Below are 25,826 nucleotides of genomic sequence, written 5' to 3' on the forward strand. Positions count from 1 at the left end.
GCTTTGGAGATTTTATGTTATCACAACTAAAAATAATAACTATTGTCCAGTGTACCTTCATTTAGCAAATCCACACTAAAATTAGATTTTGTAAATCCTATCCCAGCCATCTTGATTTACAAGGCTCACCTGATCTTCTCCTAAGAAGCTAATATGTGTGTGTGTGTTGGGGGGGGGGGGAGCAAGTTCGAATGGAACAGAATAATTATAAAATATTACAGATGAAATAAATACGGACCCATAAAACATTTTTATATCTTCAAGCATAGAACATGGGAGTATCAAACAATATAGATTCAGTACAGACTAAAGAAAGTACATCTTCACATGACACAACATTTAAGTTGTCATGGATTGCATCACTGTCATGGATTGCAGTAAATGACTTTTATCTTAGGTGACTTGGGAAAGGAATTAGACACATTCAGGGATAATGGGTTCGTTAGTGGCCATTGTCCATGATAACTAAATGGGACTGTCACATTCAGGAGAGGTAGACCTCTGAATGCAAGTTGCTTGTAAGGGCAGCAAGGGGTGGGGAGCTTTATAATCCACATCTCTGTTGGATGCCTTCCAAGATATCTGGTTAGCTTCTCTGGGATAAAGAAGCTGAGCTAGACTGGTCATTGGTGTGATCCAACAGGGTGGTTCTTATGTTCTTGAGACTCCAGAATGAGTGCATGGTTACTAGTGTACTTTTTCCTTCACTGTTTAACTAAAGGTCACGTAACCAACATTGGAACCCCTTCACACAAGACCATTTTTGTGAAAGAATTTCATTTTTAGAGTCTCAGGCAGAGGTTTTTCGTATCATCTATGGTCTGGTACTTTTATTTGGAGACACTGGGGACTGGACCTGGGACTTTCTGCATGTGAAACAGTAACTTTTCCAATGTCTGAATGGGAAGGTGGAGTGGCTTTTGTGGCATCCTCTCTTTTCAGTCTGCAGCACTAATTCCTTAACTCTAACGTATGCAAGCAAAACACTTGTCCTTGGGGTTTAGCAGTTGTGGCCAGAGATAAAACAAAATAACTATCAAAGAGGAGACACTAGGCTTCAGAACAATCAAATCACAGCGCTTCTCCCAAGCCAGTAATTGACAGAAATCATAGTTTGGAAAGACAGAGTTATCCATGGCCGTTTCCGCACGGGCAGAAAATGACGGCCTGGAGACGGTAAAAACGCCATCTCCAGGCCGCCATTCGCACGGGGGGCGCAGCTGCAGCGCAACCGCGCCACCCTCGCGCCGCCCGCCCGGCCTGAAGCCGGCGTATTCCCAGAATGCTGGGAAGCGTTCTTTTTGGGAATACGCTGCCGTAAAGCCGCTGCCGAGCGAACGGCAGCGGCTTCACGCCGCCTCCCCCACCCGGCACTTACCTTGTCCCTGGGCCTCCGGCTCGAGCAGGCGCGCAGGGCCAGGGGGGCGTGTCCCCAGGCCTCAGCGACGTGCCGGAGGCCCAGGGACAAGCCAGGTCAACGGGGCGCCGGCGCTCCGCAGCGCCGGCGTCCCGCCTCCTCCCAGGACCGTCCGTGCAGACGGTCCCAGCGTCTTCGGGTCGGCGCGGAATGCGCCAACCCAGCCGTTTCCGCCGCCGTGCGGAAACGGCCCATGTAAACTTATTTGGAGGCAAGATCTATGACTCTGCTGATTGGTTAACATCCCTGTCATTTAGAAGAAGAAGAGGAGGAGGAGGAGAAGGAGGAGGAGGAGGGAGGATTAGTAATTTGGATTTATATCCCCCCTTCCTGAAGGAAGACTCAAAGAGGCTTACAATCTCCTTTCCCTTCCCCCCCCCCACAAGAAACACCCTGGGAGATGGGTGGGGCTGAGAAAGCTCCAAAGAACTGTGACTAGCCCAAGGTCACCCAGCTGGTATGTGTTGGAGTGCACAAGCTAATCTAGTTCACCAGACGAGCCTCCACAGCTCAAGTGGCAGAGCAGAGAACCAAACCTGATTCTCCAGATTAGAGTGTACCTGCTCTTAACCACTACACCATGCTGGTACATATCTGCCAAATTACTTTCTCATCATCTTCATCCTCTCTCTGACAGGCTCAACTGTTTCTTAATATTACTAACTCCTGTAAATTTTTCAATACAAAATAACTGTAATAAAATAATATTAAAGAACAAGTCACATTATCATAGGTTTTGTTTAGTAAAGTTCTGCTTGTTCACCCTATCCCAAAGCTCTGCAAAGGTGGTATAGAAACTGAGAATGTCAGGTTACAAAGTTAAACATGTGTTTTATAGACATTAAATCATTCTACAGCACCACATACAAGTCTCTGAAAACTCTGTCTGTATAGAGCTTCAGATGCACTTGTATATAGTAATGACCATGGGTACATGACTTTGACGCTCATCAGACTTCTGTTCTTCACGCTTTTTTGTGTGGTTTATTCATGGAACAGTGAACAAAAGTTATTAGCTGCATCACTGTTACAATTGTAATTGAAGTTTGGGCAGCAGTAACAATAACATGTCACAATTGTCTAATAAAGAGATCTGAATTACAGATGAATTATTGCCAGCTAACAATAAATGTTATCACATTAGATAGTCAAGTAATCTTAACAGATAGGGCCACTTCCTAAATATATGAAGCAGACTGACAAAGTTGCAGGCAGTATATCCAAACAGAACTTCTTATAATTAGATTTTAAGTATTTTTATTGCATGTAAGAAAATAGATTGAACAAAATAGTTACAATCCAACAACCAGTGGGTATGCACAGCTCCAGTACATTGTTGGCTACAAAACTGCAGCAATTCATGTATCCCACACACTCACAGTTCTTCATAGTTCCATCAAGTGAGACTAAACTAGATTTCACAATGGAAAATCCCATTGTCAGATTTCCCATTTTTTAAAAGTTCGAAATTGCAGCTGGGCAGCACCCCAGATCAGGGCCATGGTTAGGGGAAGAAGGATTTAACTCATTCACCCTTACAGTTCTTGTGATCAGAATTGTTTTCCCAGCAGCTTTTTTCTCCATTCAGAAAATAATATAGGTGCAATATGGGTACTTTTTCTCTGAACAACTTGAAACCCTGGGATTGGGAGAAGTAAACCTCTTCCTCCCCACTCCATGCTATGGCTTCAGTCTAAATTTGAGCCAATAGAGCTCTAATTTAAAAACATCAGGAGAACATGTAAGATTATCCACAGGCTTTCCCATCTTCAAGTCCAATCTGATCCTCATTATGCAACATTTAGCAATTCAAATTATTTTCTGCAATGTTCCAGTTAAAACTGCATTTTTATAACATATCCTCTACAATGATGTATTTAGGAATGTTCTTTCCCCAAAGGTCATGCAGAGTTTAAGAAGTTCTAAAGGAATAATTGCTTTTAAACCACTAATGTTTGTATGCATTAACTGATAGCCTGTTTTGTTAGTATCCTCTTGGTAATCTTCAGTCCCCACTTCCTGAACTTTTTAATGTTGTACAGCTCCGAAACCAATGTTTGTTTATGAAAAATATCTATAGAGAGCCTTAAAATTGTGAAACAGTGAGTGAAAGTGGTTGTACGAGCTGAATGTGTGCGTGTGTGCATGTGTGCTTGAAGGGGAACCAATATGTAAATAGCTAGACCTCCTTGGAGCTGATACAGTTATGCTTTTTTAAAAGATATAACAAATCTCATTTTAAGTCTGTACTGTATATTCTTATTTTATCAGTTTAATCATTGACTAGATGCTGTTCATCTCTTCAGCACTTAGGCCTTTAAAGTCAACAGATAATAATGTGAAATAAATAAAACCTTTGTCACTCACTGCTGCATAAGATTTTACGTAACTCTCCTAAAAACGAGAAACCTTTGAACAGGGTGCCAGCAATATGCCCTGTATTGCAGAGCAACTATTAGAGTCTGGTTTGGAAGGCTTTTGCTGGTTCCAGGAATTGATCAGATAGTGTATGCCTCTTCTACAAGGGACATGTTTAATTTCCCATCACGTCATGCCTCTTAGTTCTGCACAGGTCTCACCACTACTTCATTCCAGTTTTGATAGATGTGTGCTGTTATCTTTTCTTCTTCCTGTGTTGTTCTGGTTTCTGTTCAATTTTGTTTTTTTCATTGTCATGCTGACTCTGCCCTCCTATTGCCAGTCTAATAATGTCTGTGTTTTATCCTTTGCTCCTGTCTTCATACTTACTTCTTTACACAATTGATAGGACCTGGAGATCTCCCAGAATTACAACTGACCTCCAGACTATGAAGATCAGTTCGCTTGGAGAAAATTGCTGTTTTGGAGGGTGGACTCTTGGCATTATACTCCACCTTCCCCAGGCTCAACTCCCAAATCTCCAGGAATTTCACAACCCAGAACTGGCAACCCTTCCATCCCAAGATGGCCATAACAAGTCTACACTAGGCAAGACATTAGAAATTCTGTAAATGGATATCTCTAGCTGCCATAGAGTTGCTAGGGAGAACTCCTGGGAGAAGGTAGGGAAGGGGGTGTAGGGTCTGGTATGCTGGCTTGCTTGACATTGTTTCCAGTTTTTACTATAAGTGCAGCCATTAGATACCATAAAATTCACAGACTCCATGGTTTTAAAATTGAATTTTTGTAAAATGGAGTTGTGTAAATTCTTGTGTGTCCACAACTTGGTGGCACCACCCCACTCTATTTCTTCCTATTAGTGCCAGAAGTACTGACAGACAAAACAGCAAGATGTTAGGAGTTCTCCCCCTATAGCAGGAATCCTGGAATCCCTAGGCTCCCAATCTGCCAGCCACCTAGTTCCCAAGTAGTGCTGAACTGGCCCATTCATGAAGGGGATAACTCACCAGGACTGGCCCAATACCGTATAGGTTATTTGACTGCCTTGGGTTTCACCCACATTGTGATTGCCCCAACACGTGAAAGAGGTCACATCAGATTGCCAGCCCTGAGTTGGGAAATACCTGTAGATTTTGGGGGAGGACCCTAAGGAGGGCAGGAACTTAATCTTTTATAATGAGCCTTTGTGGAAAATTTGGTTTCAGGGCTGACTACTGCCTACATAAAGTCAAGGTTAATTTGGCTCTGACATGCCGCATGAGAGAAGAACTGGTTAAAATAGTTTGCCACAGGTGGTTCATGAAATAATTCTGGATTCCAAAAAACTTTGGGGGACTTTAGGATTCTAAACATGTGTTTACAATCTCTAGACATGAGACTGCAGTCGAAACATGGAATGCGAATCTCCTTGAAGCTATCAACAAGATTGCCCATCGCTGACCTCTCCAGCCTGTGGGACAAAACCCAGTCCCCTGGTTTATCACTGAATCGAGTGATCTGAAAAGGGCTGTGGGACTTCTAGAGTGGTGCTGGCAGAGAACTCTAAGGTTCATTCCACACGGGCCAATAAACATGGATGGCAAAAAAACTGTTTTGCAGGACAACTTCACACAGATCCCACCCCTAAAATGAGTCTGCCCCATGTTATTTCCCCCAAACTGAGTTTTTGAGAATCACGCTATTAGCGAGTCTTTTAAAAATCCTGGGTTGCAGCCACTTACGAGCGAATGGCCAGGCAGGAGATGCTTTATTCTCCTCTATTTTCCTTTTTAAAAAAATTTCATAGCTTACACCTGCATAGCTACGCAGGTGCAGATGGCCATTTTGTGAGACATCAGTATGGCTGTGGGGCTTCATTTGTGCTATGCATCGGTGGGAACTAAATAAAAAAAAATAGAGGCATCTCCATGTAAAGGTGCAACAGCAACATGGGTTGTTTTCTTGGGCTCCAATTGCTGTCCACATAGATGCATGAAACATGTGAACATGAAAACAGAATAACGGATTACTTTATCCTGACTGCAACCCATTATACATTTGCTGTACAGAAGGGGCCTTTCTGAATCAGGTAGATCAGACTACAGAGCTCATCGTAAGACCAATGAAGTGGTGGTAAGGCCAGCAAATACACGTGACTTTTCTACTGTTATAGTACCAGAAAGTTCATATTCATCACAGTTGTTCATGGTAGCTCAGAATTCTTTTTTTGTTATTTTTTATTAATATTTGTATATAAAACACACATACATATCAACTCATTGTTAGAACCATACACTAGTACTATATTACAATGTTACAAACTTAATTATCTGAACTTCCTTGTTGTAAAGCAGGAGTTATTATTTCATTAATGTTCATTAATCATTTCTTAATTGCTGATCTTTATCGCATGTTAACTGTAAAACTTCTACCTAAGTGTCTTTCCTAACATAATTCAGAATGGACATTATGTTACTTCAGTTATTCATTCCAAGATTCACTTAGGGTCCATTCAATCTATGCCTCAAACCAAAGTGAGGCGAACTTATACCACTTAATTAAAATATTTAGTTAAATAAAACAAACAACTATGAAAAAAGAGTTCATCAATACAAAACTTATTACATTCCTACACAGCATGTATATCAATTTAATAATTTGGTCAAATAAAAAAAAGATCTGTTGTACAACTTTACAGGACTCGGTTACTAGATAGTCAACTAAATTAACATTTTTGTTTCTGTTTTTATTTCTCATTTAATTATTTATTTCAATCTTCTTTCCAGATATTGATTGAAAGTCTTCCATGTAGCTTCGTATCATGATAGTGGTAAGTCCTTCAGGTAAGTAGAAAGTCTAACTATATCTTTGTATTCTATTAATGTTTCTATCCATTTGCTACAACTTGGGACTTTTTTATTTTTCTATCTTTTTACAGTTTGAATGGTAGCTCAGAATTCTTGATGCCTAAATGCAAGCCTCTAATGTCCCAGGAGCAGACAATTAGTTGTGATACGTTTGCCAAGTTTTTTGCTGATAAAATATAGATAATATGCTCTAATCTTGATGTCATTTACAACATATGTGCACCTGAAGAAAGACCTAATATATCACCTGGGCAATTTAGGGATCATTTTGACCCAGTTTCCATGATGGGTGTGAGCAAGACCCTAAGATCTGAAAAGGCCACTATTTGTAGTCTGGATCTTTGCCCACCCTGGCTGGTAAAATCAGGTAAGAACTGCATAACAAAACCTTAGCATCTATTACAAATCAGTCACTAACCCAGGCACCTTCTCTCAGCCACACAAAGAAACGGTTATTCAGCCACTACTTAAAAATCCATCCCTAGAAGAAAATGAAGTGGCTTGATGATTAACTGGTTAAATGTGAACGAATTGAAACTAATCCCTGAAATGGTAATGCAGGTTGGGGGGGAGGAGGTCATAAAGAGCATCATTCTCCCCACTTTTCAAGGTGTTCAATTCTCCCCACTTTTCAAGGTGTTCAACTGATTTTTGCTAACTCAGTTAAATCTTTGGGGTTATACTAGATCCACCTTTGTTAGTGGACAGAAGCAAATTAATGCAACTGTGAAAAAGGCTTTCTACCACCTTAGTCTAGCTCATAAGATGGCCCCTTACCTTGATACCGCTGACCTGAGCACCTGGTTCCATGCCACACTAACATTGAGACTAGAATACTGTAATGCACGAAACATTGGTCACCCCTCAGAATCAACTCAGAAATTTCACATGGTCCAGAATGCTGTAGCTCAGCTATCAACAGGATCTAAACAGAGTGTGAATATTGCTCCCATTTTGCAGATGCTGCTTCGACCACCCATCTGTAACCAGGTTCAATTGAATGCATTGGCTATCACAAGGCCCTTCATGGCTTGCCCCATCTTATTTGCAGGACTACCTATGCTCTGACCTGAAAACTTTGCTCAAGTCAGCAGGGACTTCTGCAGGTGCAAAACCTGCAAATGGGAAAAATCGGCAAATGCACATACAGACCTTTTCCCCATTGTGGCCCAGGCCTTGTGGAATGACCTGTCCAACGGGGTCAGAAAAGCTCCCTCTCTCTGGGCTTTCCACAAATATGCAAAATTAAACTATTCGGTAAGTTTTCTTTCTGCACAGGTAATAGGGTTGAACTGTACAAAAAAGTTTCACAGACTTGCTTGGATAAATGACTAGGGTCTGTAATCTACACTGATGTGTACAGGTTATTTTAAAAGTTAGATCCTATTTATGTAATTTCTGTACTGATGAATGTGTCATGATAATACTTCAGTTCTTTCTGGTGTCACATCTAAAATCTAATGGATTGGCTACTCAATGTTCCATTTTGTTGACTGTACAGACTCCCTATGTGTAATCTGCCTTGAGTCCCTGTGAAAAAGACAGACTATAGACACCATTAAAAAAAATTTTTAACCTGAACTGCCACAGGGGAGCCCCCCCCCCCCAAGATGATGTTTGTCTTTTTACGGAAGGGGGAAACAAAAAGAAACATGTATGGCTCCATTCAAAAGTCACAAACTAACTTTGGTTTGTTCATGACAGACATGAATCTGGTTCATGGCTGGGCTTGTATGCTCCCTCTTTCCCACTCCCTTTCTGCATTTGTAGAGTTTCTTGTTTCAAAATCTTCAATTTAATTCCAATTTGTTATGGCATCCTAAATGCTGAATGTTTTAACATAGTAATGTTAATCCCCCCCAGCACCACCAGCACCACCACCAAGATCTGTGAAATTAAACTGAGTTAAATTGAGAACTTTGGGAACCAGGAAGTATTTAAATGCAAAGTAGTGGGAGGAGAGAAAAAGTGAGCATGAACATTAGCTTTACCCTTTTCAACAAAAAGAACAAAGCAGAACAAAGTCTTTGTTTTAGAGTGCTCCGCTTGGATCCCAGATAGGAACTAGGACCCAGATGGAGCAAAGACTGCCGCAAAAACAAAGACAATACAGTATGTGGGGAATGAAGTTACAATTCTACTTGGTTCTTTTGGTTGAAAAGGGTATTACTGACTGTTCGTTATGTCTGAATACAGCATTGCTGATTTATATCATTTTCTAAGAATTTAAACATTGGGATATGTTTAGTGGAATGATTTATTAGTGTAGAGAACTGATAGACCAACAAAGTGAAACAAGGGTATGTACAATAAACTGTAAGAAGCTACAAGAATCTTTATTCATATCAGTACCAACGCCCTCTGATGATTTGCTTCTCCCTCCTGATCAGTTTTCTCTTCTGTTTAGCCCCTTACCACAATCTTGAAAAGAATATTCTGTAGGATGTTGAGGCTCATCAATGCCAATGGACTGTGTGTCACTCAGACTTGGCACGTACTGATTTGCAGTACTAAAACATACTGATCAAAGTATGTCTCACATTAACAAGGCAGTTTTATTGGAGGCCATATATTGATAAAACTATGATTACCATCAGGCATTGTGCAATGATAAAGAAGTGTCGGTTTTTCCATTATATCTAATAATGTGCATGTAAGTTAGTATGTATTATAAGATTAGTCATTAAGCATTTGGCCTCTGGAAGTCAGTCAGTGTAGTATAATGTTTACAGTGCTGGGCTAGTACTTGGGAATCTTGGGTTCAAATCTCCACACTGCCATGAAAGCTCACTAAGTGACCTTGGTTTAATAATATTACCTTCAACCTAACCAACTTCTAAGGCTGCTATTGTAACCTCTAACTGTGGGTTCTGTGGGGCAGTATTTGGAATGAGTTGCAACAACAATTTTAAACAACAAAATGGTTTACTTTTCTTTACAATTAACACTTTTAAAACATCAACATTTAACGTTACAATTCAAGGTCCTGTTCAGGTTGCATTTCAAGTCCTTCTATTTACAGTCTACTGATATTGCCAAGTCCAAATTCTTCTTTGCAAGTTGGTTGGCTCCTGAAGATTCCAAGGGCTTGATGAACAGGTTGCAACATGATGAAGGTCTCCAGGAGAACTCTCACCCATTACAACTACAAAAGAAACCCTGAAACAATAAACTCCAACATTTACAACATAGCAAAAACAACTACCTTCCCAGTAGTTCCCAATAATATTGCAATTACCTTAACAAGGTGTTAAGGGCTTATAGAAATCAAGGTCCGAGTCTGGTACCCTTGTCTTCTCCAAAGAGCTCTGAGTTCTGCAGCATTCTGCTTCTTTTCAGACTCCACCCCTTTCTGGGTCAACCCATTCTGGGCCAACCCATTCTGGGCATGGGGGTTACACTATCTCTGGTTTGGGAAATATCTAGAGATTTGGGGGGTGGAGCCTGAAAAGGGTGGGGTTGGGGAAGGTAGGGTCTTCAGTGAGCTATAATGTCATAGAATCTCTCCAAAAGAAGCCATTTTCTCCAAGTAAACTGATCTCTGTTGCCTGGAGATCAATTGTAATAGTGAGAGATGTCCAGCCATCACCTTGATGACTCTACCTACTTCACAAAATTGCTGTGACTATAAAATGGGGAGAAAGGTTACCATGTGTACTACTGCAAACTTCTTGGACGAAGGGTTAAGATGTGTTATCTTTCAAATGCAGAGTACTAAGAAATCATATTTAAGCAAATATTATCCTGTGCTAATGAGATGAAATAATGTATAATGAAAAGTAGCCACTCCATATCACCACAGAGGTTGTGCCTGCTTTGGTGTTGAAAACTGCCGTCTTCTATGTGACCACTTTCCCTACTTTATATGGGGCCTGATCTAAAGGATGTAGCCAAAACAACTGTATGACCTTACAGTCAGCCAGCCAATATAACTGTCTTAATATGCTGATGAAGGGGAGCCTCAAAGGACATAACTGATTTGATGTCTATTTAACACTTGGGACTCTACCCTGAAAAAGCAGTAATATGGGGGGTGAGAAATTGGGAATTACTTTTGGCTGTTACCCTTGCTGCCTCACCTGGCTAAGTACATCCATACACACATTTATTTGATCCTGAGCTCCTAAAATAAACAAATTCAGAAGACCCCATTTATTCCAGTAGATTAATGGCATTTCATCTCAGGCCTATCATTGCTCTGCCAACCATTTAATTGATTCAAAATCATATTAGGCGATGAAAAGTCTTGATTACAAATTAGTACTAGTAGAAATGTGTTCAAATGTATTATTTCAAAAGGATGTGTGTGCTAAACAACTAACTGAAGAATTATAGCTATCTTTCTAATATCATTGTATTTTTTAATGTAATCTATAAGAAAAATGCAAAGCATAATATGCTGAATAATATAAACACTCTTAAGAAAGAGGAAGGAAAAATGATGTGGCTAATGAGAACCAGAGCAGATTTCCTTGCCAGGACTAAGTGTTCTCACTGGCTAAAACATGAAAAATATTTAGATAATAGTCTAGTCTAACGAAAGGGGAAATCTCACTGAAACATTTGTTTATGAATAAAACTAAACAGTGCTTTTAAATATCTGAAATTCATTATCTCTTATTTACATGCTACATATAAATTATCTGGTGTCAGGGATAAACAGTAAAATGGCCAAGTTTGTAGATGACAGTTTATTCAGTATAGTCAAAACTCAAATCATTGTAAAGAGTGCCAAGAGGATCTTTCAGATCTGCGAGAATGGACAGCAGAGTCCCAACTGAGGTATGTCAGGATAAAGTAATGTATACTTATGCAAAAAGTTTACTTTTTCATATATATGGATGAGATCTGAACCAGTGATGATGACAAAGATCTTTAAACTGTGTATGATAGCTGGATGAAACTAATGGTAGAAGTGGCAAAGACAAATTTTGGAAAATTGTGTCTACTCCTGGTCATCTGGAAGGGACCATAACTCAGTAGCCGATCATACATTTTGCATTCAGTCCTAAAAATCTCAGGTGGCAGAAGCTGGAAAATACTCTTCTCTATTGAAGACTCTGGAGAGCCGTTACTTGTCACAGTATACATACAAAGGTAGATGGACCAGTAGTCTGGTTTGGCACAGGGCAGCTACATGACCATATTATTAATGTGCAAAGTGTTTTAATATTGTTTGGTTTCCTCCTACAAAGCAGGATAGTGAACCCCCATGCAGTAGGCTAATCCATTTCCTACTTTACAGGCGGCAAATTGAGGCTGGTAGGCAGTGGTGGGATTCGGCAGATTCGCACCACTTCGGTAGAACTGGTTGTTAAAATGGTGCTTGTAAACAACTAGATGTTAAATTATTTGAATCCCACCCTGCTGGTAGGCATTTGCCAAGCCCTGATCTGAATAGCCCAGGGTAGCCTGACCTCATCAGATCTCACAAACTAAGCAGGGCCAGCCCTGGATAGAGGCTGATTCCGCATGGGCCAAAAACAGAAGTGTGAAAACGGTGTGAAAATGGTGTAAAAGGATTTAAAACAGTGTAAAAGGGTTTATACTGTTTTCACACCGTTTTCACACTGCTGTTTTTGGCCGGTGCGGAATCAGCCAGAGTTTGGGGTGGGAGACCAACAAGGAATACCAGGGTCATGACATGGAGGCAGGCAATGGTAAACCACCTCTGAAAACCCTACAGGGTCACCATATGTCAGCTGTGAATTGAAAGCAAAAGGGATATTCAAGAGTTCATGCTGACTCAACAGTGAACCCAGGTCACCAGGTGAAAAGTCAGCACGTTTTCTAAATTTTCATGCTGAGCATATGTCCTTATATAGGTATAAAATTAATTGCTTGCTCTTGAAATATTTTGATGGTTATTAAATCTAATGATTGTTTTAAATTTTCTTACAATGAAAAGCCTATCTTATATTTCAGAGATAAGTAGAAATCTAATGCTTTTGCCACCAGGATTTCTAATCAGGCTAGATCTTGGTTATCTGCTGATACAAGCCTATAACTTTCACTTCCAAAAAACATTTCATTTTCATCTCTTGAAATATTTTGATGGTTATTAAATCTAATGATAGTTTTAAATTTTCTTACAATTAAAAGCAAATTGCTTTCCCTTCCAAAAGCTTCAGGGGAAAATCCTAACAAAATACGTGGCCTTCTATAGATTTATGTGAGGAAAGAGAGAAAGAAAACAGGTCTCTGCAAAATGCTCTATTTGTAGTGGAAAGCATCGGCTGTGCTTGTCATTAACATGAAAATAATACTGCTTCGATAATTTTAGGCCCTTTCCGCATGGGCCAAAAACAGCGGCCTGGGGACGGCAAAAACGCCGTCCCCAGGGAGCCGTTCGCACAGGCGGCGCTGCTGAAACGCAGCAGCGCCGACCTGGCTCCCCTTCCCTTCCCCCAGGACGGCGTCAGGCCGCCCTCAAAAACACCCCTTCGAACTGCAGGTTTTTGAGTAAACAGCGTGTTCCCGGCGGCGCGGTGCAAACAGCACCGCCGGGAACACGCTGTTCCCTCTCCCTTACCTGCATGCGCCGTGCGTGCAGCCCTGCTGGCCTCCTAAGACCCTCCCTTGCTGTCCTCCGACCCCTGGAGGTCGGAGGGCAGCGTGGGCGGGGCTTAGGAGGCCAGCAGGGTGACGGCGGCGACGAGGTAAGTGGGAGAGGGATGGGGAAGGGGCAGCTCCGTGTGGAGCCGCCTCTCCTGCACTGGCCTCTGCGGGGGCCGCTCGCACGCTCGTGTGCGAACGGCCCCCACCCTTCCACCGGCAGAATTCCTGCCGGTGTGAGGGCGCCCGGAGGCCCGTGCAGAAAGGGCCTTAGCTACCTTGGTTGTATTTATTGCTCCCTGGAAGACTGGTAGCTGGCAATTTCTGATACAGTGGAACCTCGGTTTTCATTGCCTTTGGTTTTCATTGGTTTCGGTTTTCATCTATTTTTTCAGTGAAAAATTTGTCTTGGTTTTCATCGATTTGCCTCGGTTTTCATCGATTTGCAGTAAGGTGCAGGGGTTTGTGGAGAAAAATCACCCGGACAAAGCTGTTGCAGGACGTTTCTGCAACTTGTTTAATGACAATGTCTTGCCCAATTTCAGACAAATCTTAATGAGGCATCAGAAACAGACCTCTTTGGACAGCTTTCTGGTGCGACATTGGTCCACTGGCTCTGAAGCTGGTCCTAGTGTTAATGTTTGTTACTGTTTTCAGCATTAAACTAAACTATGTTTATTCACCAAAAATATGTTTTTGGTATGTTTTTTTCATAGAATGGATTAATTGGATTCCTATGGAAAAGTTTGCCTCGGTATTCATCGGTTTCGGTTTTCATCTATTCTTTTCGGACGGATTACCAATGAAAACAGAGGTTCCACTGTAGTTCCTTTAACCACTGGATACTCTTGCTACCAGTGCTTCCAACCAATGATTTTGCAGGTCCCATTGGGTCACTATTAAACATTTTTTATATTACATGTTTATACTCTGAACTAAATTTCACTAATCCAGGAGTTTCATCTATGTAATTTTAATTTCCACACCACATTTCCAAACTTCAGAAATAATTAGTCAAAACCATCTTAAGCATGCGTGGAAAACTCAGGTCAGTAAAGTCATCTTTGATGGAACATAAAGGCAACAATCAAATATAATTATTTTGTTACAAGTATCTTTTTCAGTTTGTGAGGCCTTTGAAAATCTGTGATTGACAGCTGCATCTCATTAGGAAAACAGAACACCTTATAGCAGAAAGGGTGGCAAGAACCATGATGATAGTACAAAATTCCTGTTAGTTCCTCTTTTTATAAATTTATAGAAGCACTATGAGAATTAACTGGCTGTTTCAAGTGTGATAACATAGCAAAAGAACAAGAACAACAATGTAACAAAATTATTTCATTTGAATTTACTGAGAGTCATAATGTGAAACAAATCAATCAATCATTTACTGAAATCCTTCAGTCAGAAAACACTGTGAGCTTTTCAAAGCCACTAATGAGTTCAAAGTGATATAGCATGCTTCCCATACAGTTGTCATAAAAGGTGGGGAAAGATCTAGAACATTTGAGTAATATTTGACATGCTGTTGGGTGTGAAGAACTTATTGTAGTAATTAGCTGGATTTTTTTTTAAAAAAAATCCTCCTATCCAAAAGTACATAGTCTAGCATCAGGCCAACCTAATGGAAGCTTCATCTATGCAAGTATCATTGAAATGAATAAGACCACACCTACTTTCTTGCACAAACATTTCAATGATTTTAGTGGCATTTGTGCAGATGTCCCTTGGACTGGCCCCTTCAATTACAAGCAAGTATATCACAGCAAAGCTGAAGAAATAGCATAGGGTCTCATGGTGCATATAGATTGATAGGTCAGCCATCCAGAACTTATGCATCCAGCAATACAGACATTCTAATCATAACCATTATTAGAATACTCATATATATTCTGAAGAGTTTTGAAAAATATCTCTTCCAAGGACATTCATGTTATCTGTACCAGCAAAAAGGGAATTGAGAAGTGAAAATCTACCCAGTAGACTTTCTAAAATTACATCTAATGATCAGTTTTCATTTTCATTTGCTTAAAGTGCTGCATTACAGCTGTACCATAGTACTTTCTCTGTTACAGCGTACTAGGTGCCGAAGACATGTTTAGTTAACGGATGATGATGGTATTGCAGTAAATAACATAACTGCATCCCTAAAAATGGCTGTTTCTCAGAACCTCTTTGTTGATAATATTCACCTGATGAACAGTTCACTTGAAAAGGATTTAGAAACAGTTAAAATAAATAGTGGGGGTGTATACAGTATAAAAACACCATGGCCTTCACAAAGAAATCAAGGGCTGAACATAGGGATATCAGACATCCCACTTTGTTCTTTTTCTGTGCTACAGGTTGAAAATTACTATATCATAGCTAGCCATTTGGCAAGATTATTCACAAAATAACAACTAGATAATAATAGATACTGCTTGGTTTTGTGCAGGGTACATAATGGTTACACAAATTATGGTCAGATATTATGACATATCTTGAAAGTTTCCATTTTCATATTGGTAGGAAGTCTGTTCTTCTAGATCTTGCATCACTTCCTTTTGCTTTTGCAGCACTTTCCCTTGCACTTCATCATTTTGAAAGGTAGCACCATATGTTTTCTTTGGGCTAACACTGTTCAGATCAGTCTCTTCAGCTAGTTCATCTTGGTCAATTATTCCACATTTCTCTTCATTCAAGTTTTCTGGGTCAGCCCACTCCTGCTTTTCTCCAGAAGCAAAAATAGCATAAAATATCACTCCGCTATAGTGAACTAGGGCGGCTATTAAGAAGACATTTTGCCACTCTTCACGAGTCTAAAAGAATGACATGGGACAAATTATTATACAGATAAGAAAGACAATAAATGAAACATCTGACAACTGACCAGGTTACAATCTACTTTGATTTCTAATCTGATTTTTTTTAAAAAAAAAAAACACCACTTGCCAATTTACAATAATATTTTCCTATGAATATTTCCCTGTGTCTAAACGCTTTCTGATTAGGACTACCAAAATTCATGGCTGAGTTTGTCTTTCTGCAGAATGAACTGCATCCAGGTCTCAGAGATGCATGTAGCTAATATGACATAACAGCATTCTGTGGGAAGCAAGTTTTTATTTATTTACTGAAAAAAAGTTGTGATATACCTCTCAGGCCCCTTCCACACATGCAGAATTATGCACTTTCAATCCACTTTCATAATTGTTTGCAAGTGGATTTTGCTATTCCGCACAGTACAATCCAGCTGCAAAGTGCATTGAAAGTGGGTTGAAAGCGTATTATTCTGCATGTACGGAAGAGACCTCAGTCAGAGGCGGAAGGGGCCTAATGCATACACTTATAAATCTGTAAAATTTAATATCAAAATACAAACAAAAGTAATGAACAAGATACAGCAACAATAAATAATTGTTCATAACTCTCAAAATCAATACCTGAACAAACAGAAAGGACCTAAGGCCTGAAACGGAAAAAGATCAGATACAAGGAATGCAGCTACGGGAGGGATTTCTACTGGAGGACACCATTGCAGAAAATGCCATATATAAGAACATATTCTCAGTGTGTTAAAAGGGGTGTAGAAAATTGGAGTGCATTTTCTACTATGGATGGATTAGTTCATTAGTTCAGAAAAATGGCAACTAAGGTGGGGAGAACTGAAACCAATTTATAGTGCAAAGAAAGTGAATAGAAAGAAAAGTATTCCTTACCTATAATGCAAGAAGCCATTATCTGTGCCTAGGTTTGCTGGTGCAGAATGCTCTGCCAGTTTGACCATGGGCATTCCAAGGGCAGCCCAGGGAGGTGGAGCCAACATTAGTTGGCTTCCAGTGCCCACCCAGCCCCATGCACTGGCAGAGCCAGCCTCAGAGATATGCCACTTTTTTGTGGCAAATCTCCATTATCCCCTAAGGGGAATTCATTCCAGCAGTTTGGGGGGGGGGGGCTTCCAGCACTGCAGGGAAGCCCTTTGGAGAGGGTTGGGGCAGCCCCAGAGCAACACCATCCCTGCCCACCTGCCCAATTTGGATTGGACTGTTGGTTTATCTTGCCTTTATGTCTGTCTAATCTCTTTCCACAGAACAGCGGAAGAAGTCTACAGAAAGTCATGTTGCTTTTGGAGAGTTTCCTAGAGGAGAACATTTGGGTGAAAATAATTTTATCAGTACTGTGGTGCTCACCAAAATTTGACTTTAATTTGGAAATCATTCAGTTGTTGTCCACCTTGGATTATTCGTGTTTTGCCTGTCTTGAAAATACTGAATGCTTGGCTCTTTTTAAATGACATCTTCTGGTTTTTAAACACTCGCTGACAGGTATTTCAACAGCTTCCAAGAAGAAGAAAAAAGTTACCTTATGTTTAGTCATTGCACCAACAATGAGGGGACACACCATCCCTGAAAGTGTCCCCACTCCATTGGAGATGCCCATGAGGATGCTGGCATAGCGGGGTGCAATATCTAAATGGTTGACATTGAATCCTGTAACAGATAAAATTAGTCAACAGTGGCGGATTCTGCACAAGCCAAACACAACAGGTATAGGACATTATACAAACTGTTTTTTGAGGCGGAGGGATTTCGCACAGGACCCATTCCCAAAACGAGTTTGGCCTTTTTTATTTCCCTCAACCTGGGGTTTTGAAAAATTGCTAAACCAGAGATCCTTTTGCACAATCCCGGTTTGGCAGTGGTCCCACAAGAACATAGCAGGCAGGAGATGCTTTATTTCCCTCCCTTCCACCCATGCACTTTAAGTTTCGTGCTGTCCACTGTCAGGGAAAATCTGCCTGCCTGCTATTCTGTGCAGATCTCCCAACAGGTTGTGGACAGATTCTCCAAGTGCATGACAGTGTACAAAGTCCCCCATGTTTTCTCCCTGTGACAGTGAGTGTGACCGATCTTCAGTATCATGTTCATTATTGCCCAGCTCTGGCAGGGAGGTCCCTTTTTCCCCTGTTGCACATGCACAGCTATGCAGGTGCAGCCGATCATATTGTGGGGTGATAGGCATGGCTATGGGGATTCAATTCTGTATGCCTGCACAGCTACACATGTATTTCAGGAAATTTTAAAAAGAGAGAAAAGTGTTTCTGTGCAAAGGCACAAAAGCAACCCAGATTGTTTCCATGGCCTCCAATCAGCAGCACATCTTCCAGAGGGACATGGGGAGGTGTCAATTGACACCGGGTGCCACCCATTAGGTCACATGGGGGTGAAAATCGCCTCCCCCCACGTAACCTGAAGGAGCAGCTGGGCTGGGAGCCTGTCATGGGCCTGCTGGGCACCCCTTGGCTGGGGGTGGCAGGCTCCCAGCCCAGCTGCTTCTCCTCCTAGCAACACCTCCAGCCATCCTCAGTTCTGACCCTCACCCACCCAGAGGAGATCTGGCAGCCCCCAGACTGTGACACTAGATCACCCCCCATGCATTCCATTGTCCTCGGGGGGGGGGGTCATCTCCTGGCTGCTGCTGACGAGCGCTGGGTCCTTCCCACTGCCCTTGCTTCGGGGGGGGGGGGGTTCTCCTTGCCAGAATTGCCAGAATTGAGTCAGCTGAACTGGGAAACTGGGCTGAGGAATTGTGTTTCCATACCCGTACAGGACTACTGAAAATGAATGGTGAGGGAGTTGTTGCAGTCATTTGTAACAGCTGTGGTATGTTTGTTTTCTTGTTTTCTACACCTGCAGCAAGTGCAAGTTGGTTGTCCTCTTGGAAGACTTGAAGCACAGGTATCTCATCTTCAACACATTAGGAAGCATGAGGATTTCTTGGACAGAGTGGGGCAGTCTGTCCTAGATGAGGAACAGACAGGGGATGTTTCTGAGAAGAAAGGCAGTTCCCAAATGTGGGAGGCAGACATTTGGAAGAATGTGGCACACGGAGAAGAAGTGTTTAAAGCTGCAAAATCAATTTGAAATGGTTTCTATTGTCAGTAATAATGAGGAATACTGTGATCATTAAAAGTCAACATTTTGTTTCTCAAAATTTCTCAAAATCAAGTCATGACAGACTAATCTTACCTTTTTTTTATGGAGTGACAAGCTTGGCAGATGAGGATAATGCTGTGGATGTATCATATCTTGAAGGCCTTTGACAAGGTCCCCCATGATATTGTTGCAAAAAAGCTATAAATTGTGGTCTAGACATTGTAACTGTTTGGTGGATTTATAATTGGTTGACCATCCGAACCCAAAGGGTGCTCCCCAATGGCTGATATTGATCCAGAAGAGAAGGGCATACCACAGGGTTCTGTTCTGGGCCTGGTGTTAGTCAATATTTTTTATCAATGACTTGGATGATGGAATAGAGGGCATGCTAACAGAAGTTGCAGATGATACCAAATTAGGAGGGGTAGACAATACCCCAGAGGACAGGGTCATAATTCAAAATGACCTTGAGAGATCAGAGAGCTGGGCCAAAACTAACAAAATGAATTTCAATAGGGAGAAACATAAGGTATTACACTTAAACAAAACACACGCACACACAAAAGCACCGATATAAGAGGAGCAATACCTGGCTTGACAACAAGTACATAGGAGTTTTAGGAGACCACAAGCTGAACATGAGTCAACAGTATGATGTGGCAGCTAAGAAAGCCAATGTAATTCTGGGCTACATCAGTAGGAGTACAGTGTCTAGATCAAGGGAAAGAATAGCACCACTCTATTCCTCATGGGTCAGACCTTGCCTGGAATACTGTGTGTAGTTCTGGGCACCACAATTCAAGATATTGACAAGCTGGAGCCGGCCAGAGGAGAGTGACTAAAATGGTAAAAGTCAGGAATCCATGCCTTATGAGGCGAGACTTAGAGAGGTGGGTATGGTTAGTCTGGAGTAGAGAAAGTTAAGGGGTGACATGATAGTCATGTTTAAATATTTGAAGGGATGTCATGTCGAAGATGAAGCAAGCTTGTTTTCTGTTGCTCCAGAGACTAGGACATGGGGTAATGGATTCAAACTACAGGAAAGGAGATTCCTCTTAAACATTAGAAAGAACTTCCTGACAATAAAGGCTGTTTGACAGTGGAATATATTGCTTCAGCAGGTAGTGGAGTCTCCCTCTTTGGAAATTTTTAAACAGAGGTTGGATGGACATCTGGCAGGCATGCTTTGATTGTGTGTTCCGGCATGGGGTTGGACTGGGTGACCCTTGTGGTCTCTTCCAACTTTATGGTTCTATGATTCTGCCAGGAACAAGGGCCACATGAGACTACAGCAAATGTTTTGTGCAAGTGATGGCTCCAGATCCCCATTCTTAAGGAACTGAGGGGTTTTATATCTTTAAGGGGCATAAGACAAAATTCCACCAGGTATGGTTTTGTTTAACGCAATGTGGCCATAATGGAAAAGGTAGCACTTAGTAGGACTTTCCTATCTAAGAAACACTCAAATATATTGGAACCTCTCAGTATCTGCCATGTTACTCTTGCTCTCCTTTACTTGACTTCACCTTTTTTGAAACACAGGGCCTTAAATAGCCATTCCAGGGATATGATGGAGAAAGGATTCAATCAGTTAGTGTCCTGTCATGGAATGTCAGGGGTTGTTTTGCCAGTTTGCATGTGCATGTGAGGAAGTAAAAGTCAATTATCTGTACTAACTGGGCTGTACTAACTGTTAAAACTGTTCTCCTAATCTGTTTATAAAATGAAGAGTTTACCTGAAATCGCAAATCCGCTAAAGCCTACTGCCAAAACCAAGAAAGAAATGGCGACCCCTCTTGTGTGAGAATAGCCAACCACCAAAAGCAAGGTAGCTTCCATCCCAAATCCTGAAAATTGAAAATATGGAGAAAAATAATAAATACTTTGAAACATTCTGTTTGCAAAAATGTCTTGACAGTCTGTCCAGTCAAGTACTGTTATTTAAAAAACAATTCCAGAAATTACAGGTCAGTTAGCCTAACATAAATTAACAGAATCATTTATTAAAGAAAGAACTATTACGCACAAAGCCTGCTGATGGCAAATCAACACAGTTTCTGCAAAAGGAAGTCCTGCTCTGATGTGCACTTGAAAAAAAGGTTCCAGATACGAAGACATATCAAAGTTTAGATTTTATAAAAAGCAAAGCAGATTTCTGCATTATTAATACATCGTTCAAATATTTTATCTATGAAATCTAACAATACCTCCACAGTTCATGATTTTTCTTACTGCAGTAGTTGTTAAAATCCTTCTGCTTCGTAAAAAGTCAGCCAACTGCCCTCCAATGGGTACAATTATTGTCATGACCATATGTGGAACCGCAGACAAAAGACCAACCTGAAAATAAATATGCATAACTCTATGAATGCACATTTATATTTGTGTCAAAAAGACTGTGCATGTGCTCCTGTTTTATCCAGTTTGGTAGACCAAGATGATAAGCAGGGCCAAATCAGTGCTTAGCTGGGAGACCACTGGAAGCTCCCTGTAATCTGAGCCTCTGAATAAATACTTATTTATTATGTCTTGAATCCAAAGAATTATGTTTCACTTCATCTTGTAGCAATTTCCCACCCCATCCCTGCTGTAGCCTCTACTCTCCCACGAATAAATCGGTTTTGAGGTTAAATGGACTCTCCATAACAGTGAGCAAAGCAGGATTATGTATACAGGAGGTGAGAAATGACAAAGTTCTTCCTGACTGAGCAAGCAGAACCTATTTCTGCTCACGCAAGGGGCACTTTGGATCCAAGGTATTAAATAACTGGAATCAAAGTCAGCAGGGTGAAGGAAGCATTTCTAACTTCATCAGATCATACTTCTAAGCACAGAGTATGATTTCTGTATTACTTCATGAATATCTAACATTATTCTCAGAGTACTTGTGGCTTTGAGATCCTAGGGAACTCATTACAGCACTGGGGTGTGTCACCATCCTGCCTCTTTCCCTCACAGTGGTCACTTTTGTGTAGCTGTAAGACCTCCTCTAGATGTACGTGAAAGTTTTCATGGCTATTGCCTCCTTTCCTCCTACATGTACAGAGTACATATCTGAACCTGGGTTCTCCAAATCCTAGTCTGACACTCTAGCCGCTGCACCTCAATATCATGTCAAATCAAGAGCCCTATTTATTAATGACCTCAAGGGAATAATAACAACACTTTATCAACAGGCCCATAGGGAAACATGATGGTTTCATTTGTTTTGCTTACCTTACTTATTGCAAATCCAAAGACCTCTTCAAAATAAGCAGGCTGACTTATTAGCAACAAGTAGAAAGTCCAACTTCTGCAAAAGTTTGCCACAATGATTGCATAAACTGGCATTGAGGTGAAAAACCGTTTCCATGGGGTACTAAATCTCTAGAAGAAAGAATAGGAGAATATTAGAAAGTCTGTAATTTAGGAGCTACAGGAATGACAATTGATCCTGTGCAAATAGGGTTACCAACAGGCCTGAAGAACTGCCTCTTTAATAGAGGCTTAATTGTGATGTCATTTATCTAGTGGTGTAATGCCATGCAAAAGTTCAACTTCCCATTTCTATACTTTAAGCTTAAATGGACAGGACTTCTTTCTCTGGGCCTGTCATCAATCCTATGTGCAGAGATTGGAATCGCTGCTGTTGTGTAGCTGCCTCTGCATAGACCAGAGGGTCCCCTCTAATATCAGTTTCACAATTTATTTAAGTGTCTGAGTTCAACACTACTGAAACTGAAACTCTAGAGCACAGGTCCCCAATATGGTGTCCATGGGAGCCAAGGCACCCGCCAAAACCTTTCCTAGAGCCTGCCAAATGGTTTTAGAAAGTGGGAAGATCCAGCAAGGTTTCTGGTTGTTGGAGACTGGATTGTCTGTGCATATTTTTAAAAATGTTCCTTCAGTATCAACTGCCATCACAACACAAGGATCTTCACTGTGTCACTCCAGGTAAGCTATGGCATGTATTATATGACTAGCTCTACCTTTCACAGCAGCTGTTTCATAGCAGTCATTTTGAGACCCACTGTGCCAGAATTCAAAAGGTACCTGCAGGCTCAAAAAAGTCAGGGACCCCTGCTCAAGAGTCCAGAGGCGGACGAAGTAATTTTGGGTTTATATGGCACAAAATACCAGAGCTTTTGCTAGAATGCAGAGAATTTTTAAAAATGCCAATCCTTAAGGTGCTGAGAAAGTGATGAAAACTGAAAGTAGTTTATCCTAAAAGCTCAGAAATTAGGAGTTTAAAAAGTACTTCCAGCCTATTATATTTACAAAACCTTATAATATTAAATCCATTATAAGATTTTCAGAAGCTTGACGGATATATATTTGTGGGCCTCTTGTTTGTCTAACAGTCTAGAACAGGGGTAAGGAACCTGCGGCTCGAGAGCCGCATGCGGCTCTTCTGCCCTTGCACTGCGGCTCCACGAGCCGAGCCGCCAGCCCCATCCTTGCCCACCCTGCAGGCAGCAGGGCAGGCGCACCAACTGCCCACGGCCAGCTGGGCTGCGCCGCGGGCTTCCCCTCTCGCCCGCCCCATTGGGAGCGGGGCAGGTGCTTTCCCGGCAGCCGGCGAGGCTGAGCCGCCGGCTTCATCCTTGCCCATCCTGCAGGCAGCAGGGCGGGCGCACCAACTGCCCACGGCTGGCTGGGCGGCGCCATGCTGCGGGCTTCCCCTCTTGCCCACCCCGTTTGAGTGGGGCGGGCGCTTTCCCGGCAGTCGGCGAGGCCAAGCCGCCGGCTTCATCCTTGCCCACCCTGCAGGCAGCAGGGCGGGCACATCCATGCGCTTCTCAGAATGAGCGGAGTAAAAGGTAAAAAAAACCCAATATATACAGTGTTATCTTTATTTTAAATGTCAAAAATTATTTGCGGCTCCAAGTGTTTTCTTTTTCCGTGGAAAACGGGTCCAAATGGCTCTTTGAGTGTTAAAGGTTCCCTACCCCTGGTCTAGAAGACTGTCAATAAAGAACCTCTTTTACAATAATTGATTCTCATGTTTCTTTCACACACACACATACACACAACACCACACCCTAATCTCACACACTTTTTTCAGCAGTGTGTTCTTAAGAAGAAAAACATACTTCTATAGCAGTTTTACTGCTAGCAGTAATCCTGAATCCTCTTTAATAACTCCATCAATACTTAACAACTGTACCAGTGCAATTACATTGATATTCCAGAAGACACACAGGTACAACAGTTTAAGATGTTTCTATTAAGAAGTCACAAGAATAGCTCCCCACTGGAGACATTACATTTTGTGCTGTTCACACAAATTGAAAGCCCACCAGCCACATGTATCAGGAAAACATGGCTCCCCATGCAGTCTCAACATAGATGTCTAGTGGGATTCTGGTTTGCATGAATGAAACAGAACATGATTTCTTCAGATAAACATCAATAGATCTATAATCCATTTTCTGATGTTAACATGATAAGGCAAACTGAATGAAAAACAATGTTGATTGTGGCTAATTCTCTACAGTCCTTTCAGTTGTCAACATGGAATTCCACAGCAATTTTTAGCAATGATCTAGTTGCTGAAAGATAACAACCATTCAATGACTGGATGTTAGTAAAGGTCTCTTACGCTGGCATTGACTAGATTGGCTCCTCCTATACTTGTTTCTATATAAGTTCTTTCCTCATTGGTTATTGTAGGGTGTGCGGCTGGGCTCTCGTAGGCATGCAAAAGCCAAAACATGTACCAGAAAATCCCAAACATTCCTGTTAGGTAGGAAGAAAACAGGATGGTAACAACCATTAACCATTTCTTGTTGATCAACAAATAATTTTAAAGTTAAAGCATTTGGTGGTAATCTCAGTAATATTTTAAAGGCTACTATATACATTTACCACAAATCTAAAAATAAGAAATCCCGTATTTCTTCCCCCTTCTCAAAGTTTGAACATATATGTATTTAAAGTAGCCTGCAACTCTATTGTAAATATTTAATGACATTAATTTTTGCTTACTTAACAACTTACCATATATATAAAAAACTGATGCCCATCCTATATACTGTACCAGTACACCTGCTAGGGGCATAGCAACTACTGCCCCAGCGTAAGAACCTAAAAAAATAAAGCACATGTACAGGGTCAACTGTGTTAATAGAGCACGTGGATGTCACTGTTGCTTATTATTAATTCAAATGGCACACAACGGTAGGGTGTTCTTCTTAGAGAATTTCTGCCTAGAAAAACTGGGTCCTCCCATTTCACCCAAGGTGCAGGATTTCTTATCCACTCTGAGCTGGCCATTTGGCCGGGGAGAGAAGAAGAAGAGTTTAAATTTATATCCCCCCCTTTCTCTCCTGTAAGGAGACTCAAAGGGGCTTACAAACTCCTTTCCCTTCCCCCCTCACAACAAACACCCTGTGAGGTAGGTGGGGCTGAGAGAGCTTTGAGAAGCTGTGACTAGCCCAAGGTCATCCAGCTGGCATGTGTGGGAGTGTACAGGCTAATCTGAATTCCCCAGATAAGCCTCCACAGCTCAAGTGGCAGAGGGGAATTAAACCCGGTTCCTCCAGATTAGAGTATGCCTGCTCTTAACCACTTCACCACTGCTGCTCCTAGAGCAGGATATAAAGTCTAATAAAATAAATAAGTAAATAATATGCTGGAAATAACACTTGCTACATTGCTATTTCAGAAACGTCCATGGTTGTGTCAGTCAGGCAGGGCTACAGATGACAACAAATATTCATATTGCCA

General features: G+C 41.4%; 1 protein-coding gene across 3 annotated transcripts in view; it reads right to left on the reverse strand.

Annotated features, from left to right (window-relative positions):
• Nucleotides 1-14,778: 14,778 nt before the first annotated feature.
• The window catches only part of SLC17A8 (solute carrier family 17 member 8), a 29,283-nt gene continuing 18,235 nt past the window's right edge, over nucleotides 14,779-25,826 (reverse strand). For 2 of the 3 annotated variants that reach the window (XM_048499112.1, XM_048499111.1), the window contains 7 exons: nucleotides 25,098-25,184; nucleotides 24,700-24,836; nucleotides 22,335-22,484; nucleotides 21,326-21,458; nucleotides 20,855-20,965; nucleotides 17,545-17,672; nucleotides 14,779-16,001 (listed from right to left, as the gene is read on the reverse strand). In XM_048499112.1, coding sequence (XP_048355069.1) covers nucleotides 15,672-16,001; nucleotides 17,545-17,672; nucleotides 20,855-20,965; nucleotides 21,326-21,458; nucleotides 22,335-22,484; nucleotides 24,700-24,836; nucleotides 25,098-25,184 — 1,076 coding nt within the window. In that variant the 3' untranslated portion in view covers nucleotides 14,779-15,671. The remainder of the gene's footprint in view (nucleotides 16,002-17,544; nucleotides 17,673-20,854; nucleotides 20,966-21,325; nucleotides 21,459-22,334; nucleotides 22,485-24,699; nucleotides 24,837-25,097; nucleotides 25,185-25,826) is intronic. The other variant, XM_048499113.1, reaches the window with a different exon arrangement.

Source organism: Sphaerodactylus townsendi, linkage group LG06 (genome assembly GCF_021028975.2).
Source record: "Sphaerodactylus townsendi isolate TG3544 linkage group LG06, MPM_Stown_v2.3, whole genome shotgun sequence".
Classification (NCBI taxonomy): Eukaryota; Metazoa; Chordata; class Lepidosauria; order Squamata; family Sphaerodactylidae; genus Sphaerodactylus; species Sphaerodactylus townsendi.